A 21002-nucleotide genomic window follows, 5' to 3' on the forward strand; every position below is an offset into this window, starting at 1 on the left:
TATATATATATATATATATATTTATATTTATATTTATATATATAGTGAACAGCAACCCAATTGTATTCTTTCTTTATAGATAATATAGGATGGGGGACACCCTTACCACTTTGTTTCTTTTGCTGCCTAACACTTTCACTCTGTTATTCTCTTTCCACTACCATCCTCTCACAACAATAAATTTGTTTTTGCTGATGTACTTTGACTGCCACTCTTTCAGTTATAGGAGCTCTCTTTTGAGTTGCAAGTACGAGTGCCACAAGCACACACACACACATTTCATGTTGCTGTAGTCTACTCAGCTGGCAAAGTGAGTAGCACCTGTAATTCAAAGGGGTAGCCTCGTCACATTCTGTGTGTCACACTGAATCCTGAGAACTACATTAAGGGAACACCTATCTGTGGAGTGCTCAGCCACTTGCACATTAATTTCATGAGCAGGCTGTTCCATTGATTGGATCAAGGGTCGTCAAAGGGGTCCGAGGGACCCCCTAGGTGTCAGTAAGGAATTACAGGGGGTTTATTATAGCCAAAGGGTCAAATGGGGTCAGTGTGCAAAAGACCAGCTCACCCAGATGAACTGCTTGAAATACTTAGTCACTCACATTGATGTTACCAATTTCAATAAAAGATATTCCAGCAATATAATCTGTTTTTCACATTTTCTAACCATGGAAACACTTTCATAAGAATTGAAAGTTTAATACTGTTTACTCGTACACATAGTTTTAAAAGTAAAAAGTGTGTCATCTTCAACAGAATTTCTTAATTTGTTGTACATGTATATTTTAGCTGACATTTTAATCGCCAACATCAGCACCTGGCACGCATTTAAGATAAGGTACAGTAGGGTAGAGTATTAAGATATTTTAAATGAGAAAGATGGTTGATGTGGAAGTGGCTAAAGGCGGTTGATGGTCAAAAAAGTTTGGCGACCCCTGGACTGGGTCAGCTGAAATCCTCATTGTCATAACTCACAGAGTGCCAGTGTGTGTGTGTGATGGTATGTGACCGAGTAGTTGGGGGTGTTGCACTCATGATTGCGATTCACAAACTGGCAGTGTGTTGTGCTCTTGAGCAAAACACTTTATTTCATGTTGCTTCAGTCCACTCAACAGCAAGGGATAACTCTGCAACAGACTGGCATTCTGTTTAGGGGAAATATTAACCTGCCTGACAAGCCAGTGGGGTGTGAGGGTGGGCATCATTCTAAAGCCAAACATTGCAAGAAAATGCATTGTGACAAGCCATGTATAACAACGTCTGATAATTTGGTTGATACAGTGATATATATATATATGTAATATATGTATGTATATGTATAATTAATACCATGTTTTTCAGTAACAAATCTGCTTTATATTTGTGTATACAATTAATATCTCATGCATTTCAGTAATAGATGTAATTATAAATATATTTGTGTGTGTATATATAAATGTGCGTTTGTGTGTGTGTGTGTGTACAATCATTTTTCCATATATTTCAGTAATTAATACGTTTATAAAGACATTTATATTTATTTTTAACTTATGAGAAATACAACGAAACATCTTGTTAAAATAGAAACACACACATACCTGTGCATGCACACACACACACACACACACACATTCATGTAAACAAGATGGGCTTTTTTCAGTTTCCTTCTATCAAATCCATTCACAGGGCTTTGGTTCGGCTCAGGGATTTAGTCAGAGATACTTGCCCAAGGTGCCATGCGGTTGCACACAGTCACACCTGTGGCCATGCCTACACTTTGTGTGTGTGTGTATATATATATATATATATATATATATATATATATATATATATGTAAATATATATAAACAATGGGTATCCAAAACTGAAAGAAGAGTACATTGGCCGGCTAGGTACACTCACACATTTTTTATTTACACACAAACAAAACAAAAACGTTTTATTCCATAGTTCCCCAAGAAAAAAGGAAAAGAACTGCAGAACTTTGCGTTTCTGCAAGTCATGTTATCTCAATAAACCGGACATACCACAACAGAAAATACTTTCAAACAGGACATTCCTCCCAGAAAATAGATTGCGTGGGTGTAGGCATGGCTGTGAGGTAAGAAGCTTGCTTCACAAGCACATGGTTCCAGGTTCATCTTATTGCATGGCAACCTATAGCATTTGTTTTCAACTATAGCCCTTGGCTGACCCAAGCCTTGTGAGTGGATTTGGTAGATGTGAACTGAAAGGAGCCTGTTGTATATATATATATATATATATATATATATATATATATGTGTGTGAGTGTGTGTGTGTGCGTGTGTGTTTCTCCCCCACCACTGCTTAACAACTGGTGTTGGTGTGTTTGCATCCCTGTAACTTTGCAGTTCAGTGAAAGAGAACAATAGAATAAGTACTAGGCTTAAAATAAGTACTGGGGTTAATTCATTCAACTAAAATTCTTTAAGGCAGTGCCCCAGTATGGCTGCAGTCTAATGACTGAAATAAGTAAAAGATAAAAAAAATAGAGATTGGGATATAAAACTATTTTCCACAGATAAAGGTAATGAAATTTTGAGTGGATATAACTGATTTCCACATGAAAAGGGGTCAAGTGTGTTATGTCTTTTGGTTATATTAACCAATAATTAATGTATTATTTCTGTTGGTTATATTAATACATCATTCACATTTATTTTTAATGATTATTCTATTCTATTCTGCAGACCCAAGGTGACTAATACCTCCAAGACTGCACTAAGTGGTAGCAGTACAGTAACAAACACTCAATTATCAGATTCCGTGTGTCCAGGAAAATCCCGTTCCAAATGTAAATATCGACAGACATCTATTGAAACGTAAGTCTTGAATTATTTCACATATTCAGGTGACCTTAATTTATGGATTTCCTTGATAGTTTGAATGTCAAATTTTGAGTTTTCTGTTTACACACACACACCACTCCTAAATGACATCCTTCAGTCTTATCATCGTTCACCATTAACTATCACCACCACCACCACCACCACCACTATTCACCATTCACTATGTTCATTCCCGCCCCTGCCCAGTATACGTCTGATAACCTCTACCCTATGTTTCTATCTTTCTCTTTCACTCCATCCCACTCGTATTACCTCACTCATTCTTCCTGATTTCTTCTGTTTCTGTGCTCTCTTTTATTCATGTTCTTGTACATGTTACATTAAGGGTACACTCTGGTACCTCATCGCTGCTATATTTACCTCTCTTTCTGGCACAATACCAGCCACCTTCACCTACGTAGATGTAAAATACAAAGTAGCCATGACAACAACAATAAACATGTTCCTGCTCTTCCCATCATAATTCAACCTCTCAACATCTCATATGAACCCCTGTCTGTTATCCACCCTCTCAGATGAAGTATCTTTTTAGTCTTATAAGCTACAAGGCAGCTTTTTAGTGCTGGTGACATGAGAATAAAAAGGCACCCAGTACAATCTTTAAATTGGTTGCAGTTAGGAAGGGCATCCAGCTATAAAAATCATGTTAAAACCGAGACACTTGAGTAAGACATGTTCCTCTAACCTGTTAGATCATGTCAAAATGTTCAACCCATACCAGCATGGAAAACAAACACAAAAATGGTATGGTCTCTGTTATGGAAGAAAATTCTTCACTTTTAATTCTTGTCAACATTAACAGAGAAATGGATAAACCTGAGTGTCCATTAAATTGATTTCCAGGTTTTATTTGTGGTGCTCTGTATTATGGTTTTAGATCTCAGCAGGGTTGATATTTTTGGGTCTTTTATCATCCCTGAGTTGATGAAGTAAGTAGCTGTCATATACTAGGGACCAATTTAAATGGCCTCCAGTATATGACTGTAATATTTGCCCTGGTGTCTAAATAAAGAATCAACATGTTTCTTTGTGATTATGAAATATTGTAGGACTTTCGATTGTTGTAAGTCGCATGGCTTTCAGGTAGATACTTATAAAACAAGACAAGATTCTCATAGACACCACTCACTTTTCAGGTGGATTTCATTCAGCTCTGATTTTTTTTTGATTTTTTCCAGTTTTCCAGACGAAATTCTATTTAAAATCTTCAAATATTTACCAATCCTTGACCTGTTGACGTGCTCACTTGTTAATAAACATTGGTGTATAATTGCCACTGATAAGTAAGTCAACTATTCATTAAAATTTTAATTGATTCACACACATGCACATATTTGTTTTTATGTCCATTTTTCCAACCCAGTATTGGTTTGATGAATATATTATTGAGGCTTTGTTTTTTTTATACCCAGATACACTTCCTGTCACTAATCCTTACCTGATTTTTCTAATAATGGATTTTTGTCATTCTACTATCTTCAAAAGTACAATGCTAGTAGAGGACTCCATGACAGGAAATGTCAACTAGTTGTAAAGGTACAGAAATACTGTACAGGTACATGTATTGTAGATGTACCTGTACAGTGTTACCTGAACAGTAGCAGGGTAAAGGTATGTCTATACTATACAGGTACATCTACACTATACAGGTATGTTTGCAGTAATGCTGTACAGGTGCGCTTGCAGGCAACACTGTACAGGTATGTTTACACCATTCTGGTTCACCTGTAGTAACAATGTACAGGTATGTCAATAGTAATACTATGGATCTATGCTGTGCAAGTACCTCGGCAGTGACACCCCTGTAGAGGTACAGCTACACTGTACAGGTATGTCTACTCTATACATGTACACCTGTAGTAACTACAGAATGATCAAAGGTGTTCCAGCCATGCCAGTCCAGTTGGACTGCATTTTCTTACAATGAGGCTGGGAGAAAATACATTAGGAAAGTGTTCAGCCTACAAAAAAAAATGACACAGTAGGGTCACACATATGAAGTAGAGCAGGAGTTCTTAACCATTTTTTTGTAGCCCTCTCCTTTTAAGTAACAGATATACCTAGCGCCCACCTCAGTGGCGAGTGAGGTCTCGTGACTAAACTAACTTAACATGAATGATATTTTTTTGATTTTACTCTCAAAATGGATTGTGTAAGCTTTTAACAGTGAAATGATTAAAAAAATTAATAAAGACAAAAGTTGTAAATTTACTTTATACATTGCAAGTTAGTGACTTCCCTGTGTCTGGTGAGATCTCATTTTATTCTATTAACCATTATCATGTATAATATAATTACTACAATAGGTAAAAAATTAGTATGTTAATTATGTTACCTCACTGTTTCCTGTAATAGAGTGAGTTGAAAAATTGGGATTAACTGAGATTATCTTTGGGATTAGTAGACAAAAACTCTCTGTCTGGGGTGTATAGACCAGGAAGGCAACTTCAATAATATCAGTCAACCAACAATTTTTGGACTATAAGACAATCTAGATAAACTTTTTTAAACTGTTATTTGTAAGTATCTTCCATTATTTTTTTTTTAATACTTTACAAGGAAGTGTTGCTTTATGTTTAGGATTAGTAGTTTCTTTTATGTCAATAATGAGATATAAAATAATTGTGTTATACATGTATTAGAAATGACTATATAATTAACTCTATACTTGTGCCTGAATATATTCAACGTGAGACAAAAGGTTAATTTGGCAATGACCCAGGAATCAGGAACTCTGCATCTAAGAAACATTCTACTAGAAAAGAGTTGGCAGAAACTCAATGTTATGTAACCAATACAAACTGGGCATACAAATAATTCAGTGTGATTTCTAGTAAACTAATAGCAAATTATATTTTCAGATAATCTGCACTGAAACAATTATCAACCACAGGCAGCCTTGGGCTGATGGTTGTGAACTTCTCAGATGACTTGTTAACAGTTATTTAGGTTACATAATTAGCACTGTTTAATGAAACTGTGACTTTCTTCTTTTGGAAACAAAAGGTTTCTTTTTCTTGACAAAAAGTGGGCTCTATAATACCAGTTTCAGATGTGACATGGGTTACAAATAGAGAAGCTGCGAAGCAAAGAGGAAAACAATCAAGATGAGTGTAATCGAGAGGATGAGAAATATAACTTTCTGATATATATATATAATATACATATGTGTATGTAATGTCCTTGGTCATTGTCAACAAAGATGGATGAACATTATCATATATATATATATATTATATATATATGTGTGTGTGTGTGTGTGTGTGTGTGTGTGCATACATACACATGAGTGGACAAATGAAAGTGACATTCAACACATTTGGCAGGAGTTGGATATATTTTTAAATAACTATTTAACTCAGCTGCATATGACTTGGAGTTTTGTGAGTGCATAGGACGAACCCATCTCGTCAGATAATAGGGGAGGAGTAATGGATTTGAGAGCCCCCCTCCATATATATATATATCGGAGTATTGGCGCTAAGCAGTGTTTACGTATAATCACAATTTAGGTTAGTTGAACTATGTTTGTCACATATTTCAACCATTAAGGGCAAATATAGTGCAGTTACCGTGGAGAAAAAAATCTCAGAGATTTTTTTTCTCCATGGTAACTGCACTATATTTGCCCTTAACGGTTGAAATATGTGACAAACATAGTTCAACTAACCTAAATTGTGAATATATATATATGTATTTATTTATATGTATATGTATATCAGGCATGGCTCTGTCATAAGAAGTTTGCTTCCCAATCACATTGTTTCAGGGTTCAGTCCCGCTGCATGGCATCTTGGGCAAGTGTCTCCTACTATAACCTTGGGTTGACTAAAACCTTGTGAGTGGATTTGGCAGATGGAAATTGAATAAAACCTGTCATATATATATATATGTGTGTGTGTGTGTGTTCTTGTCAGTATATGTACCTCACTATGGCTTGACAAACATTGTTGGTGTGTTTACACCCTCATAACTTAGCAGTTCAGCAAAAGAGATTGATAGAACAACTACCAGACTTCAATCAAGTACCGGTGTTCATTCATTTGACTAAAAGTCTTTCAAAGTAGTGCCCCAGCATGGCTGCAGTTTAATTACTGAAACAAGTAAAAGGTAAAAGATTAAAAAATCTATACACAACAGGCTTCTTTTTATATTTTACCAATTCTGCTCAATCATATTTTCTTTAATTTATAAAATGTGCAGAAAATATCTGGAATGTCATCATATTTTATTCTCAGGTAATTAACAATAAATATTTAAACAAATTTACCTTCTTTTTTTTTTTTTATTTATTTCATACATAAGACTTTCAGAAACTAATGATATTTCTTTGTTTTCATTAATTAGCTTGCTTTGGCAAGATATTTACCATAAATATGTTGGACTGTTGGATAAAAAGGAAACTCAAGCATGCCAAGAACAAGGTTACTGGAAAAAACTATGCATTAGCAAGTGAGTGGAACATTATTGATTGCATCTATTATTTCCATCCATTGTCGTTTGTGTTGCTCGTTAGTCCACCACATCCCCTTCCTTTAGGTTAAGCTCTGATGAAGTCGACCGACGCTCAAAGCAAACCCATTAATGGTCCAGACATATGGAAACACTGACCTCAGTGTCTAACTAAACAATTTCAAATCAAACTAGATAAACATACAGGTGCAGGCATGGCTGTGTGGTTAAGAAGCTTGCTTTGCAACCATGTAGTTTTGGGTTCAATCCCACTGTGCAGCACTGTGGGCAAGTGTCTTCTGCTAGAGACTCCACCGGCCAACAGATATCCTGTGTGTGGATTTGGTTGATGGAACTGAAAGAAGAGCTCTGGTATATATAACATATATAAACAATACTTAGAGAAATGGTTTGTAGACACTCTAAAGCACTCCATTTCGTTAAGTGCTCGTCTTTAATTATTCATTATATAAAGCTGTTATTGTTATATATTCTCTGAGTTGGTTTTACTTGTTAAGATGAATATTACGTTACTTGTTTACCTGTATCATTGAAAATTTACGAGTTTTAGTAATTAGAGAAAATGGTTTTCCATGGGGGAATGTAGTTTCTTTTTACTACAATGTTTACTGAATGTCTGTCTGTTTATCTATCTACCTACCTATCTACCTATCTACCTACCTGCCAATTAATCGATAGATGTATGCAGATACTTCATTACATGGGTTACTTTGAAAAGGTAAAAATAACAAAGGAATTAGAGGGGGGTAAAAAAACATGCTTAATGTACCTAAGCTTCCTTCCTCACCATTTAATCTTGGGTTCAGCTTCCCTGCATTGCATCTTGGGCAAGTGTCTTCTACTACAATCTTCAAAAGAACCATAGAATTTCCATGAGTGCTTCTTGTAGGAAATTATTTGATTTGCTTGCAATGTTGAGTTGAAATTGTTTTAAGGAATTTGGAGAAGATTCTGCATACCTTCATAGAATAATGTAGGTGTGTGGCCTAGTGGTTAGCATGTATCACTCATGATTGCAAGATCGTGGTTTCCATTCTCAGACCAGGCGGAGCATAGTGTTCTCGAACAAAATACTTCATTTTGCATTGCTCAAGTTCACTCAGCTGAAAATGAATGACCCTGTGATGGGCTGGTGCCTGTTCAAGGGGTAATGTTGTGATCTCAATCACTTACACAGCATGGAATCTGGGTAAAAAACCCTATGAGTTCTTGGACTCAAGGCTGTAATTTACTTTTTTACAATAAAGTCTCAGTAACAAGGCTACCAAGTTTGGGGGATGGGGTAAGTTAATTACATCAACCCCAGTGCTCAACTGGTATTGATTTTATTGACTCTGAAAGGATGAAAGACATGGTCAACTTTGGCAGAATTTGAACTCAGATCATAAAGACAGACAAAATGCCGCTAAGCATTTCGCCTGGCATGCTAACGATTCTGCCTGCTTGCTGCCTTAATGATTATAATAATCCCAGCCCTGCAAATGTTCAAATTTACAAATTTTTCACATATAAAAATGGAGAGATGAACCAAATTAATTTCTGTTTTTTTTTCTTTTATTGTCAGAACTGTAGATCTTCGAAATCACAAAGTCCTCTCTCTCTTAAGGAAAGTTCATTTATATACAGGCTTGGTCAAAAATACAGAAGCTGCCATTAGGTAAGTTCATATTGTGGTTGTGGTTATTGTTCTGATGTTGTTTTTTAAGGAGTTTGTATTGACTATCATTATTATAATTCAGTAGTTTTATTGCATGCTTTCACTGTTTCAATTGTGACCATCTCATCTTTATTCATAGTGCATCTAGGACTACATTATCCAATGTGGTCCTAACTTTTCAAGATAGGACATATTTTAGACCACGTTCTTCAACAAATTAGTCATGTTTTTCTTTAATGTTCATAACATATATTATGTTAATATATCATTGTATATTATTGTCTTGTGTTCATTACATATATTATGCTAATAAGTTTCTTCTGTTTGTTCTTTAGAAAAGCAGGAATTACTTGGAGACTATGTCTTGGTAGTGCTGAGTCAAATTCTGGTAAATGGAAGCACTGTGTTAAAAGTCAATACTGCCATGAATTACATTGTCAAGATATGTTCTTCCACTCCATGTCTGTGGTAGTCTGCTTCTCTGGTTACAACGCACCACCTCTCAACTCCATTAATACAGTCCATGTGTTCTCCATTAACCCAATTTTCTTTCACAAAGATGGCCGACCTGTGTTAGATGGGTGAGTATTTTGAAATTAATTGTTGTTGTTTAGTGGCTGGTCAGTTTTGATTTATTTGACTCTAAAATTGTTTATTCAGACTAAATGTATCTGGTATCATATTATCTAATATGTGTTTCCTTGTTTCTGTTTAAAACCAAGTCTATTCTGACCCAGAACACCTTTGATCAAAAAATGTTTCTGCTGTGATTATCCTGTCTTATATTTAGACTGAATTATCTAATTTGTCATTCTTTGATGTTTTTGTTGTTTAAGCCCAGCTCAGCTCTGATCAAAGGCGTTCCAGCCATAACCATCCCATTTCTTTGTATATGTATATGTATATATATATATATATATATATATATATATATATATATATATATATATATATGTATATGTATACGATGACATTGTCCAATGTATTCTTTGTTTATCTCAAATGATAGGAGTGATTTATGGAAGACTTGGTTTCTATTTCTAATAGATTCAATTACTGCATATAGAATGAATGTGTGTGTGTTTTTTTGTTGTTGTTGTTGTTGTTGTCTGTGTTTTAAATGCTGAAATTATAAATAACTCTTTTGTTTTTCATTTTTTGACAGACCTCATCAGAAATCTCTGTTGTTGGAAATATCCCATAATTTTGATTGGTCAAAACAGCTTTCTGTAGATAATATCATTGGAAGTGACAACATAGTAACCCTACATCACATCCCTCTACAAGGTCTTCTATTTGCCACGTGGAAAGTAAGTAGTAACCTTACATCTCACAACTCTATATGGTCTTCTCTTTGCTATGTGGAAATAAAGTACACCTTGGTGTTAGAAGTGGTAGAAGGTAATAGCAATTAGTAGTGGAAGCTGGTGATTGATGGTAGAAGTTGGTAGAAGCTGGTGGTGGAAGTTGGTAGAAGCTGGTGGTGGAAGTTGGTAGGAGTTGATGATAGACCTAATCTGTTGTGGTTTAATGTCACTATCTGACCCTTTGATGGGTTTTGCAGAGTTCATCCTGTTGCAAGCATTCAAGTCAGGTCTTTGAACTAAGGATAACTTCCTCCCTTCTTCCCACCTGTCATGGAGACCATCAAAAGGGGTCAAGGACTCTCCCTATTCTTCCTCTCACTGAGCTGTTAAATTAAAAAATAACTTCTTGTCTCCCTCAATCCGAATTTAGATTATTTTCCTGTGTGTGATACTTCATTATATTTCACCAAAATCCTTTATCATTTAGTTATTTCCTGTATTTAACTTCTTTCTGTCTTCTATCAATTAGTCAGATTTGCAGAAACAGATTAATGATTTTACATAAATTAGTTTGTGGCAGAGTTTTATTCATTTAATAATTTTTGCCATTTCATCATTTTAATCATTTTAAAGTTATGTCATTAACATTTCTTATGAGAATTACTTGCTTAGATGTTAATGGATCTTGTAGAGGTTAATTAGTACAGTTAAGATAGCAGAAATAATTTTATATTTGAAAAGATGGAATGGCAGTGGCCCTGTAGTGAAGCTGGTAATGTGGTCACCTAGCAATCTATAGGCAGAGGGTTCAAGTCCTCCTGTCAGTGACTCAACAATCTAGAGATACAAGGCTCAAGTCCCGTCAGTGACCTAGTTATTTATAGACACAAGTTCAAATCCTCCTCTCAGTGACCCAGCAATGTGTAGATCTGTGGTTCATGTTCTGACAGTGGAACCTGTTGCTATTTTCTGCCTCAAGTCGACGATTTTAAAGTTTATCTCTAAAGCTCTTAACACAATTAATGCTAGATAACTCAGTAAAGACTCAGCAAGATCTTTTGCTTGTGGGTTCACTTAAGCAGGGATTCAACCTAGTTTTGCAGTAAAGAACTTACTGACAATAAGTGGATATTGAACCCTTTAGCATTCAGACTAGCATGTCAAATTTATCGCTTATTTATTCACATTGTTTTGAATTTGTCATAAATTTATCTTGTAGCTTCAAGATTTCACTGATGAGATTGTTCATTTTTGAAATAACATTATAGGGTAGGTGAGGGGCTGGATTCTGGCCAGTTTGAACATGAAGCTAGTAGAATATTTCGGCTGGATATGGCCAGTTTAAATACCAAAGGTTTAACCCTTTAGCATTCAGATTACTCTCACAAATGTCATTTGCTTATTTATTCACATTATTTTGAATTAATCATGCATTATCTTGTAGCTAAGAGATTTTCATGCTGTGATTGCTTATTTCTAGAATATTTAGTAGAATATTTAGACCAGATATGGCCAGTTTTAATACTAAAGGGTTAAAGAATATACTTTGTAATTGAATGTGATGTGACTTGTTTGGCTGGTATAATGGTACCCTGTTGATTTGGTTTGTTGTGTTTCTCAACAATGAATATGTTAGCTTCGTTGTCCGTTCATACAGCATTTAATCATTTTATAGGAGGGTGGAGAGTTGTCTTTCATTGTTGCTTGCTTCCACTTCCATAAACTTGTTCAAAGATGTCTTCTTGGCACCAGTTCACGGTAAGTCAACTATTTTTGTTCTCACTCTGCCCAGTTTTCCTATTCCTCTTGCATCAACATCTTAACCTACAGTTCACAAGTCACAGATGAAATTTAGTTAGCATAAATGGCTGTGTGATCAAGAAGCTTACTTTCCAACCACATGGTTCTGGGTTCAGTCTTTGGGCAAGATTCCGTAAAAAAAAATCAATATATATGACGGAAAAATCGTGTCTTGTGAATTTTCGGAAAGCCCCCACCCCCACCCCAAGCTCGCATTTTTTTCCATATTCGTTTTCCATACACTTGTTCCCCCTCCCGGCTGGTTAATTTTTTTGTTTTATTTTGTTCCCGGATGGTCTTTATATTGACTGATAAGTGTCTATGGAATACATTACTACTTCCATTAGAAGACTATATAATTCACAGGCCCAAACCTTGTCACACTGTATCTTATTAAATGCACCTGAGCAAAGACTAGACATGTGTATGTTGTTCAGTTGATTTGAACAATTGAACTGTCTCATTTCTCAAACCCGGTGGGAAAGTCCATTATTTAATGAACCTATTACTGATTACATTTCTGACTTGTTTCAGTTTTCTGTCTATTTACCAAGATTGACTGAAACTGACACTGAAACCTGTTTAATTAACTCTTCTGAATCTCTTCTCTTTTCCCAGACCATACATTCCATCATTTCCCAATGTGCTCGAAGATGACATTGATCCAACATTCGGTAAGTATTAAAACACTCTCAGCTGTATTTATCATTACCAATAACAAAATTGTGGAGGCACATGGCTAAGTGGTTTGGGTGTTGGACTTGTGGTCATAATAGACTGTGGCTTCGACTCCTGAATAGACTACATCTGGATGCTCTTCCTAACATCAATCTCTTTACAGAATGTGATGGGTGGATGTTAATTGTGGGACCAGCATTAGTGAGGTTGTCTTGTACTCCCTTCTAAAGGAAAAGACCCACACTACTCTATGATGTGTTTATTGAAGGTGCAGACCTAGAAAGTGAAAAGGAGAGAGAGAGAGAGAGAGAGAGAGAGAGAGATGACAGAAGAGGAGCTGGGATGGGTGGATGGAAGGGATGAAGATATGATGGTAGAAATGGAGTAGGGTGGGGTGAGAGAGTGCTAGAGCTGTATGCCATCTATAGTTATACCAGTAACATAATACTGTAGATAGAAGAGAGAGAGAGAGACGAGAGGTTAACAAGAGGCAGGGAGGTATCAGGTACTGATTTAGTTGGGACAATTGGGAGAGAGAGTGAGAGAGGTGTAAATGTAGATGTCTCCCACCCTCTATTGTTACAACCTGTTTTTAATGCTTTTAATGATGTTGATGCTCATTTCACTATATATATGTGTGTGTGTATGTATGTATATGTATACACACATTCACACGCATACACCCACATAGTTTTCTGCTGGAATCCCTTGTGGTTGTTTCCAATAAAAAATGAATGCGATCATCTGTTTTTTGAATTCATTGATACTCTTCCAATCTCTGCTGTCTTCTCTATCTCTACCTCACTGCTGTTTTCTTTGTTTCTTTGGCAGGTCTCCATCACTATCAGCTGACATTAGAACTCTCTGGCATGCAGACTTCATATTATCTACAACATTTCAACGGATTACAGTGTCAGCTTGGCAACATAAGTAAGGCGCATCTTTTCTTGATGGCGTTCTTCATGATAACATCTATCATTATCATTGACATCATTGTTTTAATGTTCAGTTTTCCCCATGCTAGAATGAATCAGATGGAATTCATTGAAGCAGATTTTTTACAGCCGGATACCCTTCCAGTTGCCAACCTTCATATATGTTTATGTTTACATAGCTTTCCAACCATGTGCTTTCTGGGTTCAGTCCCACTGCATGGCACCTTCAGCAAGTATCTTTTATAGCCTTGGGCCAACCAAAGCCTTGTGAGTGGATTTGGTTGTAGGAAACTGAAAGAAGTTGTGTGTTTGTATATATATATACAAGGATTTGGTTGTAGGAAACTGAAAGAAGTTGTGTGTTTGTATATATATATACAGGATGATGCAAGCAGGGCTCAAGAGATATTTAAGGAAAAATGTAAAGACTGAGAAGGTGAATGACAAGGACCTTTTTGTGTGCACAGTCTGTGACAGACCATGTCTGTCCTTGGCTGGCCTCAAATCTCACCTGCAAACCCATGGAAAACAAACCTCATCCAGCTATTCTGATTATATGTCTGTGCACACGTTTGAATGTGGTGTGTGCCAGAGGGTTTGCAAATCCAATGGGGGTCTTAAAAGACATGTTAGGATCCACAATGAGCAGAATTTACTTGCAGGTATTGGTAGTGCAAATTAGAGGTGCAATCTGTGTGGGTGTTTTTTCAAAACACTGTCTGGTTTAAAAAGCCACATAAGACGCCATGAAAGGGCTAAGGTGTAGGTGCAGGAGGTGGTCAAACTCTGTTTAAGGAGTAGACAACCACCATATATATATATATATATATATATATATATAAATACCCTGAAGCAAAATCGAAATGTAAAACTGTGAACTCATAAACATATTTTATCACCCAAGGAGGATCTTTTGCATCTGGTGTTATTGCATTGTCCCTTACCCACCAGGCAGGGAGCGGTGCGACTTGAAGCTGAGAAAATTGCTGTGCTAATAAATGCTTTTTGTAATACTCCATCTTCTCCATTAATCTTTAAAATATATATATGTGTTTGCGTGTGTGTGTGTCTACTTGTTCAGATCCTGACACTGATTGTTGCCAATGAATGTCATTCATTTCCAATATTCTGTGGAAACAGGTCTTTACATAGGAAAATATTACTTTGTTTGCATTTCAATTGCTGAAGAATGAATCATAGAATTCATCCTATTGTGACAGGTACACAAAATAATGAAGTGCCAAAATAATTTCCAGTTATGGTTCCATTCATAACTGTTTGCTGGTTTAGAAACCCTTTCCATTCTTTAATCAATTTCAGTTTTTAATTTGCATAATACATTCTCACAGTTTAATATTTTAATTGAAAAATGCTAATCCCACTTCTGAATTTGGTTTTAAAAATTCCTGCCACAGAGTTACTGTATAACTTTTTAACTGAAATTATCTGCTATTGTCTTCAATAGAAGTTTTTATATTTTGCAGGTGAAGGTCATGCCCATTTTATTGTTATCAAACCAGAAAACAGGTATGACTACACACCATTATCATCAAAGCTTAACTTAAGTTGGAAAACAGACTCTCTGAAAGGAGTTGTGCAGGTATGGTCCCTCTATTATATATAATTTTTCTTTTACTATTTTGTATTTCATCCATTTTAATATTAATATATATCTAACAAAGCTTTTGTAAATATTTCTCTATTATAGTTGATTTACATTGTTTCATTTCATCTTTAGTTTCCCCAACGGCAGTTTATGCACCTTTGCACAAAACTTCACACAGTCCCAGATCACGTAATACAGTGATGTAAAATACATTGGGGGTAACAAGTGAGAAAGTAACAAGCAACATGGTTTATAATGAAAGTCTGTTTCAATTATGTAGACCCTGCAACATAATTATCAACTGATATCAATTTTATAAAATCACTCATACCAGTCGATAAATACCAAATATTTACAAAGACAGTTGCCTTCATTTTGTTAATGTCTCTTTCTCCTCACTGTTCCTATCAATAGGAAAGACATTATATAATAGCTTAAGATTGCGCTGGTATGGACATGTGGTGAGAATGGAGGAGGATAGCTGCGTGAAAAAGTGCCACACCCTAACAGTTGAGGGAACCCGTGGAAGAGGTAGGCCCAGGAAGACCTGGGCTGAGGTGGTGAGGCAAGACCTTCGTACATTGGGCCTCACCGAGGCGATGACTACGGACCGAGACCTTTGGAAATGGGCTGTGCGTGAGAAGACCCGGCAAGCCAAGTAAGATCGTTGCCAGTGCCCCTGGACTGGTTCTTGTGCGGGTGGCACATGAGATGCACCATTTTGAGCGTGGCCGTTGCCAGTACCGCCTGACTGGCTCCTGTAGGATTTTCGAGCGAGATCGTTGCCAGTGCCCCTGGACTGGCTTGTGCGGGTGGCACATAAAAGACACCATTTCGAGCGTGGCCGTTTTCGTGCGGGTGACACGTAAAAGCACCCACTACACTCTCTGAGTGGTTGGCGTTAGGAAGGGCATCCAGCTGTAGAAACACTGCCAAATCGGACTGGAGCCTGGTGTTGCCATCCGGTTTCACCAGTCCTCAGTCAAATCGTCCAACCCATGCTAGCATGGAAAGCGGACGTTAAACGATCATCATGATGATGATGTCCCTTCACAAGCATCTGAGCTCTCCTTTTTTCATCAGATTTATCTGCAATTTCTGTAATGTATATTCTCTAGATAGGATGTATTTTATTCAGAAATGATATTTCCATTGAAATTTCCCAAATATTATGGGTTAGTGTTATAAAATTATAAACTTTGGCAGCTATTTCTAGCCGATCAGTGTTGTAAAGGTTTTCCCTGTTAACTTACATTGGTTAGTTTGATTTATCCATGAGAGAAAAATCTATTCTAAGCTTAGTTACATTGGAGCTATTATAATTGGAATTCAAAAGTAGAATCGTCCTTAAATTTCAATGGTGACTTTTTTTTGTATAATTTAACACATTTGAATTTTCATTTTTATGAGATAGAGATGTTTGTATTGTCATGTGGTAGTTAAAACTGGAGAAAAACAAAATCTAGATTTTAAGGGATACAACTCTTGTAACCCGTTTGTCCAGACAAGTTGTGTGTTTTTTAGCCAACAAGATGACATCTGGTAAAGAGACCTACAGTAAAGCAATAGGAAACCATTTTGGTTTTCTGGCTTGGAAATTTCTTAACAGGGGCACGAGGTTTTCCTCAGGTGTTGTTGCTTGACCTTTCAATTTTACACAGGTGAAAATAGCGAAAGTCTTATCATTCAAGCCTGGCTCAGCAAAAATAGATTTAATTCAATCAATCATTGATAAGATTGATGGTGACTGACGACTTTAGAATTCTTTGTCAATTTTTTTCCTCTACTTCCTAAATATTCTAATAACTTACATAGGACAAACATGAAGACATATATAGATTTTCTCCCTGCAAGATAATATTTTGTGGCTGGGCATCATGATATGTTCCACCCATACAACATTTCATATTTATATGATTATTTTCTGCCAGACAATTGTTTTCATCTTTATAGATGAAAGATTTTTTGTTTGTCAGAATTAGATTTAGAAATAAAAGTTCTTGGAGTCACTCAGTTTGGTATTACCCTTAGATCTAGGAATAAAACACTCGATAAAGATCAGAGATCAAACCATTTGAAGCATAATGTAGATGTAAAAGTTGAAAAATCTTTCATTTTTTTTAAAGATCAATTTAATATTTTAATATTGTGATTGAGATTATTTCATATTTATTTAATATTATGTACTACGTAAATGATCTCGTATCATCCTATGTTTGAGTGTCTTTCATTGTAGGACGTGTGTTTGTTGCATATAACGGTTTTAGAGGAAAGAGAAGAAATATTTTGGAGTGTTAGGTAAGTACATAACACATGGAATGTTTCTAAATAAATGTACTTTAATGACTGTTTCGCTAAACTGCACTTCCTTTATTTGTAGTACAGAGGTTTAGTTTATATATTACAGGGAGTACGCTCTCTTTAGAAGATATGGACTATAGTATAAAGTAAGTAACCAGGTCAATTGTAGCTGTAGTAAGGATGAAACACAGGAGAATGTTGTCAGTAGTTTTGTTTCTTTGTACCTCAGCCATTGGACCTAAAATGTGCAATATTAAGCTGCTCTGTTTTTTATAGGGAGTATATAAAAAAAAAACAGAATCAGCTCACATACACACGAGGGGGTGCTCAAAAGTTCCTGGCTTTAAAGTTATTGCTAGGAGAGACTCTCACTGATGGTTGATGGGATTGAGGGCTTTAGTTGCATGGAATTCAGATCTAGAGCTGGGATGAAGTGTGTGTGCACATGCTGATTCTTATTTTGTACTGCCTTACACCATTTTATATCATCCTTTTACACCGTCTTGTCAATACAACATTGATATATTCATTTCCTACCAATGTAGGAATAAGAGGACATGGGGTTCTAATTGTACTTAACTAGGAACAAATTCATCTGAAGTCTTCTACTAAGACTAAACTAAAACAGTTATGGCTTTATTTCTTGTTTATTCAACTCCTGATGTTAATATATTCTCAGTTTAAGTTAATGTGTTTATATAATCTTTATTTTAGTTTCCCCATCTTTCTTGTAGCTCCCCTTTTTATATATAATCTTTACTATAGCTCTCCCCTTTATATATAATCTTTGGTATAGTTTTCCTCTTTATTGTAACTCTTTTGTCTTTTTATTGTAGCTCTCCTGTCAGATATCAAGAAAAGAAAACCAATGATGGTGAGTATCTTAAGAGTTCATGTGAAAGTCTTAAATTAATTTCTCAAATCTGTAACTCCACTAATGACTGGTTATTAGCAGAGATATGTGTATATGTCTATAAATGTGTGTACGTATCTGAGTGTCTATACATTCGTACAACTGTATAGCTCATGTTAGCTTATATATCTATATGTCTCTGTAATTGTGTATGTGCATATGTTTGTCTACATAAAGTATGCATCAGCATGCTTATATAGTCTGTGTTTATATCTATATTTGTATATCTATAGTCTATGTGCTTGTGTCACTGTGTTCGTTTATGATTTTATATTCATAACCCATGCTAGCATGGAAAGCGGACGTTAAACGATGATGATTTCTGTATGTCTATGAAAATCTGTATGAGTGTATACTTGTAATCAATATGAACTATATTTGTATGAATTTACATTTGTACATCTGTTGGGTCTGTAGCTTAGTGAATTTGTTTTTGGTCATTTTAGTAGCTTCACCACTTCGCATATAGTTTATAACTGTATGTTTGTATATCTGTATCATTATGTCTATATAAAGGCTATTTACATGTGTTATACAATCTCTGAAGAATTGATAATGTAAACTACTTGTAAGTTTTCCCTTATATAACGGATGTTATTACTATATTGGTGAAGTTAGTTGCAGTTAATGTTGTTAGGTTTGTTCTGTCAGAGTAATGTTGCTTTAATTCTCATCTGCAGCCCCAAGTTTTGACTTGGCCACTGGATGTACACGGTATATTTCTTATAAAGACGATCGAGGTCAACTCTACATGGAAATGAACAAAGTAACTATATCTCTTTTTCATAAACTCTCTCAATATTTATTTACAAAAACACACACACCATGAAAATTATCATTTAACATCTGTCTTCTATATTGTAATATGCTGAGTGGTTTAACAGGATTTGATAAGCTGGAAGACTTTTGCCAGCTCTAAAGTCTGCCTTGGCATGCTTTCTATGGCCGGATGCCCCTTCTAACATATATATGTATTTGATTTATGTAAAAGCAGCTGTAGAATAGAATTTTTTATCTATATGACTTGCTTAACATATGTGTATCATTGAAAGCCAGAAGCTACATTTTTCATCTGGGGGAAAAAAATCCCTTTAAATACATAGTGCTTAAAAACACACACACACACACACTATACTTCAGAGCTCAGTGAAACGAAATTGCCTTGGAAGTGACCATGAGAGCTATAGCTTGGGAAATGCTTCATAACAAAAACTAAAAACTGTTTGATCATGTCAAATTTATTATAATTCAACAGCATGTGCGGGGGTGTATGTGGGTCTGTGTGTTGCAGTTTCCTTTATGTTGAATGCCATGCTCAACCCCATCTTCTGGCTGTCCCCGCTAACAAAGATTTCCCCCCTTTTCTTTTCTTCTTTCTTTCAGTGTGAAGATGGCAGAGTCTATGTGACAAATTTACAACTGTCACTCTCTTTAGAGGCTGTCAACCAATGGTTTGGCACCAGTTACACCTGACACCCCTCTTGCAACATTCTGCTTCTTTTGCTGCTGGACTGGGTTCTATTCAAAACACTTTGGCTTCACTCCCACACACATACACGTATTTTTGGTGAGGAATGGTGCTGAAACGGAATCCTTTGGCAGTATCTTGGTATCCCCCCACCCCACCATTATCTTTCATTATTTTTTTATATTTTCTTAATAATTTGTGCTGAGTCTGTTAACGAGTTTATCTTTCCTGTTTTTTTTTTTTCTTACTTACTCGTTCAACAAATAACATCTTTAAATTTTACAAATTTTTAATAAAAAGTAAATTTTGAAAAATATATAAAAATATATATATATAAGAACAAAAACTAAAAAAAAATACAAAAAAAAAGAAGTAATGTCCAAATGTTAAAAATTATTGAAAAATATTTCTTTTGTAAACCACAAAATTAATTGAATTTTAATCCATTGTCGGCTTCCTGTTTCTAATTTGGTGGTTACATTGGAAATGAACAGACGTTCTTGGAGGTTTGTTTGACATTTTGTTGTTTTTCTTGTTAATATATTATTATTATCATTATTATTTCCTTCTTATCATCAAATGTTCACCCATTAAAAGAAAAAAGTTAATCTGTTTCCAGATGTTCGTTTATTTTAAAAAAATACAAAACAAACGAACTTTTTAGTTGGTGGACATTTGATGAACAAACGTCTAAATCTTTGTCGACCAAATGTTAACCCATTAAAATGTTAATTTCTGTCAACTAAATGTTAACCCATTAAAAAACATTAATCTCCATCAATCAAATGTCTCTGTTAATCAATTTGGTTTCTCTGGCTCCACCAGCCATTCTACTTCGACCTCACTTCTCTTATTTTATATTTTTTTGCCAAATAAACACACACACACTATATATTGGTGCTGCTCTCATTTATTACTGTTTTCATTCTAACTCCTGTCCATTGTCTGGAAATCTTTTGTCACACACCTGTGATCTCCTCAGCAACACTTTCCATCTTCGTATGTGCTCTTC

At 35.5% G+C, this 21002-nt stretch overlaps 1 protein-coding gene across 1 annotated transcript in view; it reads left to right on the forward strand.

Moving 5' to 3' along the window:
- The window catches only part of LOC106869196 (F-box only protein 15), a 25597-nt gene extending 4821 nt beyond the window's left edge, over nt 1-20776 (forward strand). The window contains exons 2-15 of the mRNA XM_014914832.2: nt 2694-2825; nt 4031-4135; nt 7200-7304; nt 8890-8982; nt 9318-9563; nt 10148-10292; nt 11965-12047; nt 12708-12763; nt 13599-13697; nt 15187-15302; nt 17545-17606; nt 18446-18483; nt 19203-19288; nt 19906-20776. Coding sequence (XP_014770318.1) covers nt 2694-2825; nt 4031-4135; nt 7200-7304; nt 8890-8982; nt 9318-9563; nt 10148-10292; nt 11965-12047; nt 12708-12763; nt 13599-13697; nt 15187-15302; nt 17545-17606; nt 18446-18483; nt 19203-19288; nt 19906-19995 — 1456 coding nt within the window. The 3' untranslated portion in view covers nt 19996-20776. The remainder of the gene's footprint in view (nt 1-2693; nt 2826-4030; nt 4136-7199; nt 7305-8889; nt 8983-9317; nt 9564-10147; nt 10293-11964; nt 12048-12707; nt 12764-13598; nt 13698-15186; nt 15303-17544; nt 17607-18445; nt 18484-19202; nt 19289-19905) is intronic.
- Nucleotides 20777-21002: the final 226 nt, after the last annotated feature.

Source organism: Octopus bimaculoides, chromosome 20, assembly GCF_001194135.2.
Source record: "Octopus bimaculoides isolate UCB-OBI-ISO-001 chromosome 20, ASM119413v2, whole genome shotgun sequence".
NCBI classification, from domain to species: Eukaryota; Metazoa; Mollusca; class Cephalopoda; order Octopoda; family Octopodidae; genus Octopus; species Octopus bimaculoides.